Source organism: Vigna radiata, unplaced genomic scaffold, assembly GCF_000741045.1.
Source record: "Vigna radiata var. radiata cultivar VC1973A unplaced genomic scaffold, Vradiata_ver6 scaffold_315, whole genome shotgun sequence".
NCBI lineage: Eukaryota > Viridiplantae > Streptophyta > Magnoliopsida > Fabales > Fabaceae > Vigna > Vigna radiata.
In genome coordinates, this window is record NW_014542557.1 from 175,981 (window position 1) to 192,991 (window position 17,011).

The window sequence follows — 17,011 nt, forward strand, 5'->3', positions numbered from 1 at the left end:
GGGGTCGAAACGACAATGGACAAGTGGCGTTTTGATAAGAGAAAAACTGAACTTGTGTCGTATTTATCTGAAAGGATGAGAGAAAAATAACTGAGGATATCGATGATGAATCGGATTAGCTGAAACAAACGCCAGGCACAAAAGGTTATATTAATTTTTTTTTATTTCTTAATTAAAATATACTAAATCTTTTCCATGTTTTCAATTTCAAAATTTAAACATTCATTTATAGAGTTGACTGATTACTATAAAAGCCATATAATTTATTCACAGTGATAATTCATAGTTATTAAACTTTAAAATTAAATCAAATACGTCAATAACATAATTTTGATATTTTTAGCCAAAATGAATGCATTACCTTGTAAGTTGAACTGGTATGATACTTTTTGTTCAGTGTGTATTGAGTTTATAAAAAATATATAAAGTTTATGATAATATATTAGTTTTTAATGAAAATTACATTAGTTAAAATCTTGATTTTTTTAAGGTCAACAGCAGAAAGAAAGCGATTGGATAGATGATTGATCCATGTATCTGTCTTTATTACGCAATGGATAAGAAACGGAATCTTTCAAAATTCTATTTCTAAAACTCACTTTTTGTAAAATAAATTAATTAAATATGTCTTTATCATTAAATAAGAGAAACATCCATTATTTTTTATTGGTGAACATTAATTTAAAAATGGCCATCTGTTAATATTAACAGACAGTTAAAATTGAATTATTTTGCTTTACTTAGAATAATAAGAATGCTAATTAAAGAATTCTGCGGTGATGATTGAAAAGCACAGGTATTATTAGTAGTATGTAGATTCAGGGAATAAATAAGGAAAATAAAGTCAACTTCATCTACTTTTTATGACTTTCCCTTTCCATTAAAACCATTTTTTAAGCACATAAGACCTTTTAATCATCACTTTGCAAGAATGAAAGATACTGATATATGATAGTATCAGATTTGTTGATTGTTTATACAATTTTTAATATTATTTCTTTAAACTATTAAAATTTCATTTTCTATGCTTTTGCTATCAAATCAATCCATAAGCTATTTTCTATGCATGTAGCAAATAGGATCAAATCAACCATCAGATATTTCCTAAGCACTTTCCTTTTAATTATTTATAAAAAAAAAACTCATTTAGTTAATTATTTATTTTCTAAACCTATACAAAAGTTATCCTTTTTAATATTTATGCTTAAAAGTTATTCAATTTACCTTTACAAACACATTTTAAAGTTTCTTTTAATTTTTACATATTATTTTTTAAAAAAATATATTTTATTGTCTAAATTCATAAAAATAAAAATTGTATTATAAGAATTAAAAATTAAAAGGTATTCAACTCTACATAGGAACTTTAATAAACTTTTCCAATCGCTTTAAAAAAATAAAAAGTTTAATAAACATGATAAATTTATTAAATTTTTAATAATTCCATACGTATTTATAACATTCATTTACATTATATTTAATCACTATATCATCATTATGTATATTTCAATAACATTCAACGCAATCCTCGCATCAAATATCATGTCATCTCACTTCATCATATTGCATCACAGTTCGAAAATAACTCATAAAGTGTAAATGAATCTGTCACGGTTATTAAAAATAATAATTCATATTGAATTTTGCTCATCCAATCATATTGAAATATAAATCATAAAAAGGTTAAGAGAATGAGCAACCATTCTTACAAAACATAAAGTTAAAAAAAAAAAAAAACAATTATTTATTTAGCTTAAAACTCAAAAATTCCAACAACTTTAACTGAAATTGCATCAAATTTTAAATGCTCATCAATTTTAAAATCTGTTATTTACTTCTTTTGAAATTTGATATTCATTTCTTTTACATTTTGAAATCCGAATATAATTCCTATCAAATTTCAAAATTCAATAATCATAAATAATATATTTACTTATTTTAATTCATAAATGAATCATTTACTAGTAATACTACTAATGATATTATAATTGATATATTACAATTAATGATATTATACCTTATGGTATATTAGTATTAATAATGTAATTTTTCGTTGTTTATTATTATAGTAAAATATATCGATTTTTACTATTTTTATTTATTAAAACCAAATTCGTCAGCGAAAACAATTTGTGTCCTTTAAATAATTAATTTAATTTATGATATTTCTTCATATTTACTCTTTAATAATAATTTTTCAATGGTACTGTGACACCATAATCTTTCCAACAACTTTACATAATAACATAAAATTAGAATTTGTACTTTTACTAAGTTTCATGTATATGGTTCAATTTTTCTAACTTATTTTAATTTTTATAAATACTAATTAAATATATTTTTGATAAAATTTAATATGTCATAAATTTTTCAACATGCAATATATAGAGTGATATATTTATAATTCAACATAATTGTTTAAATAATAGATTATATTACAGTAATTTGATTCTTCATCTATCTTACGTATAGAAATTCATTTAAAAATTTTATATTTAATAAGTTTACATTTCAATTACAAAGTTTAATAAATATTATATTTAATACTACAATAATCAAAATTAAATACAATTATTTATTGTTATATTTATTTTGCAATACCTAATTTGATCCTTAGGAAAGTGAAGCATAATAGATAATTTTTTTAATAAAAATAAAACACTAATGATACACACCAGATTGCAAAATCTGATTAAAAATTTCATCGAATTTTAAAATTCAATTAAGGATTCACTAATATTTTTAACCAAATTTTGAAATTTAATAAAACTCTTTATCAAATTTTAAAGTCTGTGTAAAATCCGTGTATCGACCATTTATGCCTCAATCATTTACACACAAAAAAAAAATACATAACAGAACAAAAATAATTTATCGAGAAAGAGAGAAACTGAACGAAATCTAATACAAAAGTAAGGTGGAGATGAACAAAGGGGGTGCAACTAGGTTTAGGCTAAGGTAAAGTGAGAGTAAAAGTGGCAAGGGTAGTTTTGGTATTCACAGAAAGTTTGAAGATGCAAAGAAAACCTTAGAGGTGCATGGAGAAACCTCTTGAAACAAAACTAAGTAAATTTACTCTCCAAATTTGAAATTGACTTGAAATCCAAAAATTAAAAAGAACAGTCTCAAAAAATCTAAGTATCTACAAGCTTTTATCTTCAAAAGAACAAAAACACAAATTACAAGCAATCTAAAAATTAATGGAGAAAAATCAAAGTTCTCAACTACATAACTAAAAGAAAAATATCAAAGAAAAATAGAAGCAAAATTAACTTTATTTATTTAAAAAATAATCAAATAAATATATTACTTATTTTACTAGCGTCCACAAGATATAATCTAAGATATAATTGATATCAAATTTTAGAAAAAAAAAATATAAGCTAATAAGAATGAAAAGGAAAGAAAAACTTATTGGTATTTTTTTTTTTAACATCAAATAAAGAAAAGTAAGAGGAAAATGAATGAAAATCTCAAAATACAAAATTTAAAAATTAAATTAAAATTAACTAAGTGTTAGCTGGCCATAGCTAATTATTTTTTTTAGTTTTAATGTTTAATACCAAAGTCATGGAGAATAAAGTGGATATTTAATGTCATTAGTAAAATGACTTACATTAAAAATAAATTTCTCTATTTATTATTTGTCATAAGAGATTTTTTTTTCTTATGTTCTTACTTTTACAATATCTTTTAAAACATTTACACGAATAATTGTTTAGAAATCGTAATTGATTATTATAATAACTATAGTTTATCAATTAGTCTTTTTGTTTGAAAAAAATTATAAATTCTAATTCATATGTGATTTCAGTTGTGTTTGTGAGGATTTCTTTGTAATATGCATGGTTTGCTGGAGTTTAAATTCTGCTAATCTACATGAATTTTTATTTGGTTTTTTCCAACACTCTGATTATATTTTAATTTATTGTTTCTATATGAAGACATATTGTTCAGTTTTGAGATGTTAATTTGAAAACTTTAATTTTCTATTGATGTTTTCGTATGGACAGTATTTATATAAAAGAAAATTCTAAAGGACATTTTTTTTATCTAAATTAAGATTTTGATCTCTTGATTTTGCATGTGCGAAATATATTTAAACTTGAGAATAATAGTAAAAGGATAAATTATTAGTCTTGACTTTAAAAAGAAATGCTAGAATATCTAAATTCAAAGAGAAAAAATAGATAAAAAATAAAGTACTCTAAATTTATTTATAAACATTTATTAGATATATTTATTCTCTATTTAGCACAAAATCATATTTCTCAACCTAAATAAATAATTTGAGACTTGTAAAACACGTAAAACAATAACCGTAACTTTACCTATGTGCCAAGAGGTTAGAAAACTTTACCCATTTTCTGTAAGCACCAACATTAACCGTAACTGCAGATATCAAATGACTTTCTTTCATAACATAAAACCAGAGTAAGGGGCAACCAACAATAAATTTAACCTCCGAACTAATAATTTGTATTTGTTGCACATACAAAGTTAGAAATTTGTGTACTTTCATGGATAGATTCTTCGTTGACTAAACTCGACCTCAATTTGACATTGACATGTCACAGTTGATGACGAGGCATCAACAGAAATGAACGCAAGTCATGCTCAAGACCTTAGCGGAGGATTCATAGAAGTCGGTAAAATTTAAAAATCCTTAGGTCACACCCACCAATCTTGTAACTCACCAAAATATATGTCGAAGCTCCTACACATAATGATCTGTACCTCGCCCTTCGGAGTATATGACATTTTGAACTATATATTCAAAATTTACTCTATTAGGAAGGATGCCATAATCTAGTTCTACAATACTTTCAGAAGAGCTCCATTAGTTGCTGGGAGATTTCTGCATCAATGAGAAAACGAATATTAATAACTAATAAAGTAATATCCAAATTACACGCCTATATTAACAAATTGCCCTGCTTGCACTTCACTTGTCTACTGCTATCCTGAACCGATCATTTCAAAACAGAACAGTAAATCTAATCATGTTTCTTGATGAAAATTAGAACAGTGAAGTGGATATAGATTACCTTGAAGAATGGTTGGTGTTGTCTGAAACTCTTGCCAGATGTTCTGATGAGCAGTGAGATCAATGTTCAAAAACTTGGCAGCAAGATATGCTGCTCCAGCAGCAATATGATGGGGTTTAAATTGAAGCCACAGAGAACTCCGAAGCCTGCAAAAAAGATTCCCATCTTCAATAGACCATACAAGATAGGCACCAGTACAGTCAGTATTGTTCAACGCAAATAGAGATAATACATAAATAGTCAAACTAACCATCCGAGGCACCAACTTAGCATATGTTCCCACCATGACAGATCATGTCAGCTATTAGAATGAGCAGTAGTATGAACTAGATAATTCAAATAATATTCAACATTCATACCAAGAGGAAAACAAAAATTTATTAACTTTTCCTTACCAACTAGAAAAGCAGCAACTCAGGAAGCATACAATTCCAAGAATCCGTGCAGGATTGCTGATAAGAGTATAACCAAACTATAGCAATATCTTATACTCATCTAGAGAATTTATCAGACTTCCAGGCCCAACTCTGCCGTGGGGCTCTAAGCTCCAGAAATTTTATGCAACTAAAATGAGAAAGTATGCATGGTGTGCTGTGCTGCATATTACAAACAACTGAATCTTTCATAGCTAATGCCATATCTCCTCAATATTTTGACCTGGAGAGCCTTGTTGCTACCATGCTCATTGGAATGTTTACAATGAATGCAAACTTATTTAACAAACTATAGAACAAAATCCAATTGTTGTCCATGTTGCAGGTGCAAAATTAGAAGTTTAAAAATCACTACACAACATAAAACAAAAACATGCTGCGAAGAGGGAATTGAAGCAGACAGCAAATTGACATTTTAGTACAAAAGTTACTGTATTTTCACATCAAAGTTGGCATACATTTAACGCACAAATGCAAGTACGTAGTTTGATTATGTACAAAAATGTCCCGTGTTCTAGCACACTTCAATTTGCTGCAGAAAGTGGAAGGTTATTATTGTGACCTGAGACGGTAAGGAAAGGGGTTTTAGGCTGCATAAACCACTACACATCACAACCCCTTTATAGTGGAACAGGGATAAAAGGAGTATGAGAAAAAGAAAAACTCTTTTTCTCAAATCTTCCTTCTCCCATGGCTGAGCACAGGAGATGGAGTATATTATAATTTTCACACTAGTTGTGCATAACTTTCTTATCAATGCAGGTATTAATTGTAAATCAAATTGGAGAAAGGGTAAGAAGGGCTGCTTGGACCACACCATAGAACTAGTACAAAACTTCCTTCAGACACAAGAAGCATACAGTGAGAGCCACTGTCTACAACCCCAACCCATTCAACAAACGTTTTCAACTCACGAAAACAGTTGAGCAATTTAACTCAACTGGAAGCAAAAGCTCTTTACAAAAATCAATTGAAATATAGCAGGCTGACCATACCAATCGATAACACCTGGTAACATTAGTATTCGTATTTTGTGAAGATGATGAGCTATTTAAAGTATGATAAAGAGCAGCCTCCCCAATTATTAACATTTTAAAAAAACTGAGGCTGATCACTACATGCCAAATTATATGAAGAATAAAAGTAAAGTGCGACATCTTCAGTATGATTTTCTTTTTTCTTTTTATTTTTGTTCGGAGAAAAATCATATCAAGAAAAATCATATTCCATAAACAATTTGATAAATAGCTAGGAGAGAGACAACAAATACAAAGGACAAACTAGTATCAAGTAATCACAGAAAGTCACCAGCAACAAAGGTGAACAGAAACGAGAAGTTGTTGAGTAAAATGAATGTGTCTAGTACAGAAAAATAGGAAAGAGATAAATACGTGAGAAATACAATAAAAATAATAGTAAACCTCACACCTTATTTCTCTCTCTTCTCTCATTTCCAGTTTCCTAAACACTTTTTTCTTTTATCTCTCACCTATTTCTCTCCTCTCCACCTTTTCTCCTTCAATAAACAAAGGGCAAGTGTTTACCACACATGACGAACACAAAAAAAACCATGAATAACTGCCCGAATATCATAAAACTAAAAATATCACTAAGTGAATTCTCACAATTTTAACTTAAACAACAATAAAGCCACATTCAACTAGGTAGGGGTCAGCTAAAAATTGAGTTTGAAAAATGAAAAAAAAAAAAAAAAAACTATTTCAACTGAAAGTCAGATAAATTTTAAAGACTTCATTCCCATTACAGACTTAAATGTCAACGAACAAGGAAACAAAAAATTTGAAAGAATGATCTGTAAGAGATGAACAAGGACATTTGAACTTTTGATAAAACAAATTAGCTTTAAATTAGAACAAATGTTTACATATATTTTATATGTAAACTATTTCAACTGAAAGTCAGATAAATTTTAAAGACTTCATTCCCATTACAGACTTAAATGTCAACGAACAAGGAAACAAAAAATTTGAAAGAATGATCTGTAAGAGATGAACAAGGACATTTGAACTTTTGATAAAACAAATTAGCTTTAAATTAGAACAAATGTTTACATATATTTTATATGTTCGCAATATAAAAATTTGAACAATATCATCCAATCATTTAGAATGTACGACCTTTTAGGTAGTTGTCATAGTCAAACTCTTATTCAGATACATCAACAAATTATTGGATAGAGTGTATACATCTTTTTAAGTAGGAAAAGGAACAAATTCAAATTTAAACACCTGGAAAAGAAAAAATCATGTGACTGAACTAATACGTTTGAGTGACCAAAATACTCAATGTGGGAAAGAAGAGGGAGGTTAAGAAACTTTTAACAAACCCAAAATTTGGCAATTAAACTGACCACAAGGAAACACTTCTAGAGAGAACTTTATCAGAAGATTTATCCTAGAAACAGTTTTCTCCCAAATCAACATATAGACCAAGGAATAGGTCTTTGTTTTCAATTAAGAAAAAATGAATAGACAAAAACACTCTAACCCTCTTTAGTAAAAATAAAAGAGCAGCAAAGAAAACCCGTGTTTTCCTCCATGTAATAAGTTGACTCTAGTTGAAAAGCCTCATTATGATCAATGGTTAACCATGAACCAAAACTTGTTCGGAACAAAAATTCATTACACTTTCTAAGACTGTTTGCCTCTCTCTATCTCTTTATGTCTCTTATTTTTTGTTAGTTTCATTTTGTATGTCACTTTATTATCTTCTTTCAACCTTCGTTACTAAAAATTATGGAGATGCCCTTTGGCTAATGGAAATCAAGCCAAGTTACAAGGTATTGAGAATACACAGAAAAGATGAGTTGTGGGGTAGCCAAAATAAAAGTTGATGAGCCATATTCAAGGTAAAGCAATCCATCAGACGTCAGTAGTTCAACTTCAGATGTAAAACAAAACTTTTGATGACATAAGACTGTTTGCATCTCTCTCTGTCTTCTTTTTGTTAATTTCATATTGTATGTCACTTAAATTATCTTCTTTCAACCCATGTCACTAAAAATTATGGAGAGCCCCTTTGGCTACTGTGAATCAGCATAAGTTACAAGGTATTGAGGGTTATAGAGAAAAACTGAGTTGTGGGGTAGGGCTCTTGTGGCTAGCTTGGGTAGCAAAAATACAAGTTGATGAGACATATTCTAGGAAAAGAAATCCATTAGACATCACCGGTTCAACTTCAGATGTAAAACAAAAACTTTTGATGATAAGACTGTTTAAGATAAGATTGTTTGCCTTTCTCTGTATCTGTCTTTTTTTGTTAGTTTCATATTGTTTGTATGTCACTTAACAATCTTCTTTCAACCCATTTACTAAAAATTATGGAGAGCACCTTTGGCTGATGGGAATCAGCATAAGCAACAAGGAATTGAGGGTTAGACAGAAAAACTGAGTTGTGGGGTAGGGCTCTTGAGGCTAGCTTGGGTAGCCAAAATAAAAGTTGACGAGACATATTCAAGGTAAAGCAATCCATTAGACATCAGCAGTTCAACTTCAGATGTAAAACAAAACTTTTGATGAACAGCATATCAATCCGCCAGCTAAGAATATCATACAGGCCAGCACGCTAATCTTGTGAATATCCTGCAATTATATGGATGCCAAAACAATCAATATTCCATGACAGAATATCTACACACAGAAGTTGGGCTAAAGCAAAATATTGAGAGAATCAACACTATTTGGAACCAAAATTTAGTAGGGGAGACACCAAGGTATCCTCAGCCACTAGATCTCCAGACCTCAAGACATTCTATTGCTTGAGTTGAGATTTAACACCAAAAGCCCCATGTCCTGTTCCCTACACTAGGTTTTTTATTCCATTCACTCGGTTAGACAATAAAAGCCTAGTCAGAACCAACAAATGGGATACCTGAAGAGGACATCAGCCAACAGCTCAGAACATTTCATACAGATTTGACCAACCACGTTTTGTCCTCAAAAATGAATGGTATAAGCAAACATCATCACTGAAACCATCATATATAAAACCTAAAATGTATGAAAACTCACCCTTCGCTGACCAAGTTTAATGCCAGATTCACCAAAACAGTCTTTGATAGACCTAATTTGTTAAGAACAGACGTGAGAGATGCATATGGATGTTGCACATTGAGTTCAAAATTTAGAGTGGTAAGTATCAACTGTTCAGCCTCGAACACCCGTTCCCGGTACTGTTCAAACCAATCCTGTGAAACAACTCAAATCAAGTTAAACATATAAAATAAAAATTACAATAACAACTTAACTAGTATTCAACTAAAAGGACAATTGGATTTATTTGCGAGAAAATTGACACATTTGAGTCAATATTCCATTAAAAATTATGATAACTGACTAAAATTTTACTTTATAGAGAATCAGCAAACTTAGATACTTTTATAGATATCAGGCATATCCACATACAAGTTAATAGATGCCAGGCTATTATTTGGTTTGTGTGTCTCCCACAGGTAAAAATAAAAAGAAGAGATTTCAGGTAGTTTGAACTATACTCACAACAGGTAACCGGTAGGAGAACAAAGCAAAATTTTGTTTATTTAGAATTTCACTGGACGCTCTCAATACATTATTCAAAGGGCGTGGAGCCTCCTCTGACTTTGCAGCAAGAAAAAGAGCAGCAGTAGCAATCAACTGCAACACAAATTAATGTTAATAGAAAATCAGTTTGGCCACAGAGATGCAAGTTGAAGGAAAAAAATTAACATTACACAATTTCAATAAAATAGCAAGCATTAGCTACATACAAATCCATAACAAAATTTCTAAGAATTTATAAATTATAATTGTAGAAAAATATTCATGGATGACGCAGACCTCATTGAAGCATATAACAAAAGTAAAAAATAGATTTAGAGCTACAAGGAAAAATAGAAACTCACAAATCTATCATGGCATGCATGAGATCGACGAACAAAAAAACGGTGGCACAGAACCATAGATGTCCCAATGATGGTTTGAGGCCTGCAAAAAGGAACATGGCACTATGTTATGCTTGCCAAATATCAATAAATTGAATTAAATACACAAACTAAAATCTTACATGAATGTCAGTAGCAATGTTCTTTTTCTAAATATATATAACATATAAGGTAAGAACTCGTAGTTATTGTGAGTTGCTGACATTTAATCATAACCATTATGATAGGATATAATTACATTAAAATTAACTATTCAGATTGATCATTTAACTACAGATCTCAGGTGATCCTTTAAAAGTCTCACCTATAACTGTAATTAAACAAACAATCTGATTTGTCGTTTCAATCTAATGGTTATAAATGTTTTTGAACGTCACAACAATGACGAGTTTTCACCTACTACACCCTCAATGTATGTAATATATGACAAGTAATTTGACTCTTACAGCTCGAGACGCATTCCGAGATTCTGAAGGAAAGCACAGTAGGAGTACCGCAAGTGTGTCTCATGATGTACATCAATACCGTCTTTCCTAGATGGAGAGTATCTATCAATCTCATCTCTTGACATGAAGACAGGCTTATCATCTTCAAAAATAGAGAAGCAGTGCTTGAAGACAGCTGATGTGGAGGCATCACCATCGGATCTTGTAGGAGGAGCTTGAAAATTACAGGAGGACGGGATATTGTCATGAACCATGGGTGGAACATAATATCTATGGCTTTCTTGCCACACAGGGGCTGAATATTTCCTCCTTTTCAGAGATGACGGAACAGCATCATATCTAAGATAATTGGCATGATCGGCCAAGGAAAAATTGAAGGAACAACCATGGTCGCCAAATTTTGTCTGGTTATCATTGTAAATATTAAAACTCCTGGTGTGATAATTGCTTCTACTTCTTTTCCTATTGTTGCGGCCAAAGTTGTTTTCATCATAGGTGGACCAGTAACCACTATGTAAACTACGATCTTCTGCTTGATAATTCCGCACAAAAGACATAATTCCTGCGAAATCAAATCAAATGAGCTCAAAAGAAAAATAAAAAGAAAAAAGAAAAAGACATACCATTAAATCCACTCGTTTGTAACCTAACATAATCAATGTTAATGAAACCAATCCCAACAGATCATTTGTTGTTTTAACAGAATATTGCTCGCACATTACAATAAAACTACAATCTAATCACAGACCAGTCAACAATTAATGTTCAATTGTAAGAAAGAAAAATAACACAATTTTAAATTTTAAAATTTCAACCATAAAACGACAATTATTCCTATGTAACAAAACATTACTTGGTATCAATCAATAAACCATCCATCTAAGCATTTCTATATTCCCAATATAGATAATGGCGACATAATTGTGATAATCAAGACACACGGAGATCAAGAACTGAAATTAAAGATTATATTCACAAAACAACCTCGAAATGAACACAAATTACGATTCAAAATATCGAAAGCCATAGAAAACGAAAACACGTAATTCGAAGCTAAAAGTCCATCAGGCGGATCGGGTGGAACGAGGATGTCGATATTGAAGAATCAGAAAGTGAAACAAAGTGATCGCCAGGGAGAAAGAACAGAATTGAGATGCACACCTGAACGGAAAAGCAGCGAAGACGATCTTGTGAAACGAGATTGGAACGGAAAGAGGAATTAGGGTTTTGGAAAAGAGCGATGAGATGAGAGATGGCTTGTATTTGAAGTTGAAAAAGGAAGGAAGAATTATCTAAGACGGCAAGCATCATCCACATTTTAAAAGTTGGGTCAGATTGGTTGGTAACCCAGCCCGATCCATGTTTCTTTGGTCTTAGATGCACACACTTCTTTCGTTGTTGTCAAATATTCATATATTTAAATTTGTATTGTATTAATTAATTAATTAATTAATTAATTAATATTGAACAAATTGTAATTTTACATATGTAAGAAAATTTTCGGGATCAATCCTCTCAAAATTAATTAATCACCACTTTAATTGATGTAAAGTGATAGTTTTTTACATATACTGTGTGTATTTGTAAAAAAGGTATTTAAATATTTTTGTGAAAAATGGGCAACAAGGGGAAGAAGTGTTTTTTAAATCCTCTCACTATTTTTATATATCTCTTTTTATCTATATTATCTATGCATTTGATTCTCTATTATCTGTCTTTCTCCTCTCCTTATAGTCCACATTTTTTTTATATAGCTAGTTTGGTGCAAAGTTAATTTAGACGGAGATTTATGAAATATTATAAATCATATAATTATGAAATATAAGATGTTATATAATAAATCCTATGTTTACTAGAAAAATAATTTAATTCAATGGTTATTAATGTTGTGAAATTATTGTTTTGTTTAAGAAATTCAAATTGCAACTCATACGAGGTATTACCCCATAATACAAAGTTAATAAGAAAGTCGTTTGAAACTTAATTCAAAAATTTTCTCTTTTCAAATACAAATTTAGATAGGATGCAAAATTAAATGAGTACAAACTTAAACATACACAATGTCATTTTTTTTATACTTTAAAGAAAATAATACAATCATAATTGTAATCAAGTGTTAACCAATATTGCAATAGATATTAAATTATTGTAACAAACAACTAATATAATATGATGCTTAGACAATTATTTTGTAAGACTTTCTTTCTTTACCTTCAATTTTTCTTCTTACACCACATATTTTATTGTGATGCCAAATGTCTCTTATATATATATATATATATATATATATATATATATATATATATATATATATATATATATATATATATATATATATATATATGTATATATACAATATTAAATTAATTAGGTGAGTAGTGATTATTGCTTACTAAACGTATTTGGTGTGGACCATGGTATATTTCCTGAGATCCTTGCATCCAAGGTCATTTCACTTTCAAAACCAACGACTTTTTCTCTCTTCTTCAACTCGAGCTTTAGTTTTCTGCGAAGATTTTCTTTTTTTCCTTTTTGTTAATTTTTGTTTCAAACTTTATTTATTTTCATCCACCTTTGTTTGAAACAAGTACGCATATTTACTTCGTTTTTCTTCAATGATACTTTTATTTTTCTAATAGAAAATTGTTATTTATTTTTATTATATTTTATATGTACCGAATTTTGAAATATAGTTTGTAAAAGAATTTCTTAGATTTCAAAAGTCATAGGATGAATTGTTTCAATGATAAGTGAACTTTTAAATCTAGTTTAAAGAAGCACCAAATCTTGAAATTCAATTTAAGAAAACATTCGATTTTGAAATTCATATTAAATAAATACTGGATTTTGAAATTAGGTTTAGGAAAGCACTGGATTTTGGATTTTGAAATCTGATTAAATAACTAACTTAATTTATGAATTCAATAAAATTTGAAATTCATTTTAGAAACTCGTAAAATATTGAAATCCAATGAAACACGGTACTATATTTCAAAATTTACCGAATTTTGAAATTTGGATAAGAATATCACTGATTTTCAAAATATTGTTAAGAGTTGTCACGAATTTTGAAATCCAATATTATTTTATTTAAAAATACATATTTTTTGCTTCTTTTGTTTACTGTTTTTATTTTTATTTTTTTGGTTGTTTTGTTTTATGAATCTATTAATCTTTACTTATTTTTATTGAATAAATTAAGTATTTTATGTTGATGTCATGTTGTGACGGGTTAGAGTTGGAGTCTTTATTTCTAAGATGAAAGATTGTTGTAACGCTCTTATTTGTACATCCAATAATATACAACAAATAGACCCATGCAATATAGTCTCATTGTTGATTCAAACAGTAGTCATTATATACATCTTTCAACAAACTCAATCTTATGTGGGGACAACAACATTGCTTGAGCTAAGATGTAGTCATCGTGCAGTTAACGCCTAAAAGGTCTATGAGAGTTTCCAAAGCCCCTTCAAAGTCTAGGGATTAATTTGAACAACAGCATGAACATTATTTAGTGTGACAAACCTCTCGATAACACGAACATGGAAAGTGTCTGTCTTTCTATACCATCTATAAAAAAATGTCAATGTCAACCTCTTATCATTGTAAACATATGAAATATTTCACGAAGGCATAGAATTCAACATACAATTTTAATGAGCAAGATGACATGCTTCAAATTTATTTAATTTGTTTCCATATGAGACTAAATTTATCTCCTAGCAATCCTACACACTACAATTACGTATAAAAATTAAACAATTCATCAACCCTTAAAAGAAATCACCGTCCTAGGCTTCCCACAATGGATATGCAACATTATGTGCATAGCTCATCGTAAACAAGTATTGTGTAAACCTCCAAGATATCCATCCACTTTACCTTAATCAAATTTTGAAATTAGGTACCCTTCTTAACCAAAATTCTAAATATGGTAATACTAACCAAATTTTTAAATCTAATACACTTCTTAACCAAAATTCAAAATTCGATACACTCTTTAATTGAATTTTGAAATTTAATACACTCATTAATTGATTTCGAAATTCGTTGTTTTCCTCTACCGAATTTTGAAATATAATTATTTTTTAAATTAGATTTCCAAATCACATACCTTCCTAAATTTGGTTTTATAATTCGATAGTTATCCTCCAAATCCAAGGCTATCCTCTATAGATCTTCTCACACTACCAATTTCTAAATTTGGTTCACCTATCGACCAAAATTGATCATCTAACTCTTAAATTTCAAATTCAATTTATCCCTGAATCATTGTTAAATTAATAATAAATACAAGAGTAAAAGAAAAAATAAATTGACCTCTTTGTGCTTTAAAGAATAAAAATGTTTGTGGTGGGGAAGATACAAGAAGGGTGGGAGTCGTGGAGTGCAGGATTTCAAAAAGGATAAGAGAGACAGTGTGACAAAATGTGAGAATTAAGTGTTTCAACTAGGTTAAATGTGAGGGGTGAAGGTTGGTGAGTGAATAAATAAGGAAAAAGAATTATATTTTTATCAAGTTAAAGTCAAAAACAAATTATTATTGGGATTTAAAAAAAATTGGAGGTGCAGAAAGAAATACATTGGATGAGAAAGAAACCAAGAATGGAAGTGTGAAAGATTTAAACCTTTTGCTATTTGCACTAAATTTCTATTTAGACTTCCATCCCTTACTTTTATTCCTACTTTTATTATCAACATAACCTGTATTTTTTCTTTTCCTAGAAAGTATAAGCATCACTATTTTAAACCCCACTTTGTTTGACCTCTCAATCATTTCTCCCAATTTTCTATATTTTTTTTTCATAAAAAATGAGTAAATTTTACCTTATTCCATTTGACTGAGATTCTATCAAATTCAATTGTTTATATAAATTATTATTTTCACTAAATTCTTGATTTGGCGTTGTTGGCAGTAAAATTTTGTCCATGCTTTTATCAATAAACCCGATCTCATAAGAAGAGAATATATACTTTCTTTAATCAATTCATAAACCATTTATCATGAGATTATGGTCGAAATTTTATGTTATTTTTGTATCTTAGAATTACACAATTAAATCATTACACACACTTTTTGTTTAAACATCACTTATATTTCTTTGTAGCTTCAATGTTTTCTTATTTATTTAATTATCCTTTTATAAAGAATTTATTATTTTAAAATATGCTTCTGACTTAGTTTGTTGGCAATTTTATTTATAAAGTAAATTTCTTCTACATCTTTTATATTCTGGATTTCCTTTTTGTTTTATAGGTTTTACAAATTAAAATAAAATATCTCTGACTTTAATTCACTGATCCAAAATTTCAAGATGATATATTTTTGTTAATAAAGGGTTCCAAGTATTATTTATTGGTTTTTGCGTTTAGTTAGTATAAATTGTTTCTGTAACATATTTCCTCGTTACAAACACTGGCCCTTCATAATTTCTATTGTATCTTTATATTGGAATTATTGTATGTAAACAGTGTTCGTAAAGTTTTATTATTGACTCCTACTTCATCATGTTCATTTTGTCTAGCTGTAGCAGTTTTAACTAATTAGTAAAAGAATTGAGATAACTAATTAACAATAGTTTATAATATTTTAATTAAGTTTTATTCTTAACTACAATCTTACAATTAATTTAATAGAGATATATGTTGGGTCTATCAAGGAGGAGGTTCACCGAGGAAATACAAACACCAATGACATATGAGTCCGACTATATAAGGAATTGACACTACTCTCTACCTAAAATCTTAAAGCAATGGGTTAATGGGTCTTTCACCTTTATATAGTGCTCTACTTTCTCATTTCTATCCAATGTCAGATTTGGATTGACACTTGCATTCCCAACAATATATTAGTATTAAAAAAAATTAAATTTTTATAAGGAGTCATAAAAAAATTGTCTTACCCTGTAGAAAAAGAAGAGGTGAAGTACACCAAAAATAAAATATCTATAAAAAGTGTAAAGGTTAGGAGTGAATAGGTAGTCCTAATTTGTTGTCCCGAGGACTCTTCTTGTTGGTTTGAATTAGTATTGAAAGGTGTGGTATGATACGTGACACACTCCTAACAAACAAGCCTAACTCCTCCATAATCAAGAATCTCAACTTGTACAAATCAAGTTGCGTGTTCTTAAATTAAAACAT

General features: G+C 29.1%; 1 protein-coding gene across 6 annotated transcripts; it reads right to left on the reverse strand.

Moving 5' to 3' along the window:
* Nucleotides 1-4,399: 4,399 nt before the first annotated feature.
* LOC106780405 (cyclin-T1-4-like) lies at nucleotides 4,400-12,231 on the reverse strand. Of its 6 annotated transcripts, XR_001377263.2 has the most exons (8): nucleotides 12,029-12,231; nucleotides 10,868-11,429; nucleotides 10,383-10,464; nucleotides 10,000-10,134; nucleotides 9,514-9,689; nucleotides 5,444-9,084; nucleotides 5,299-5,349; nucleotides 5,052-5,194 (listed from the first exon to the last, which is right to left on the reverse strand). XR_001377263.2 is itself a non-coding variant. In XM_014668691.2 (7 exons), exons 2-7 carry the CDS (start codon nucleotides 11,422-11,424, stop codon nucleotides 4,827-4,829), a joined length of 1,128 nt encoding a protein of 375 aa, XP_014524177.1. In that variant the 5' UTR covers nucleotides 11,425-11,429; nucleotides 12,029-12,228; the 3' UTR covers nucleotides 4,400-4,826. The 6 variants fall into 6 exon arrangements, 2 of the variants coding, with proteins under 2 accessions (XP_014524177.1, XP_014524178.1); XM_014668691.2 differs by lacking the exons at nucleotides 5,299-5,349; nucleotides 5,444-9,084 and adding an exon at nucleotides 4,400-4,858 and having other exon boundaries at nucleotides 5,049-5,194; nucleotides 12,029-12,228; XR_001377262.2 differs by having other exon boundaries at nucleotides 5,299-9,084.
* Nucleotides 12,232-17,011: the final 4,780 nt, after the last annotated feature.

Coding starts and splice junctions, on each gene's coding strand:
- LOC106780405 (XM_014668691.2), bottom strand. CDS start 11,424: ATGTCTTTTGTGCGGAATTATCAAGCAGAAGATCGTAGTTTACATAGT. Junction 9,690..9,999: donor TCTCCTACCGGTTACCTGTT/GTGAGTATAGTT, acceptor GTTGTTTCACAG/GATTGGTTTGAACAGTACCG. Junction 4,859..5,048: donor AACACCAACCATTCTTCAAG/GTAATCTATATC, acceptor TCATTGATGCAG/AAATCTCCCAGCAACTAATG.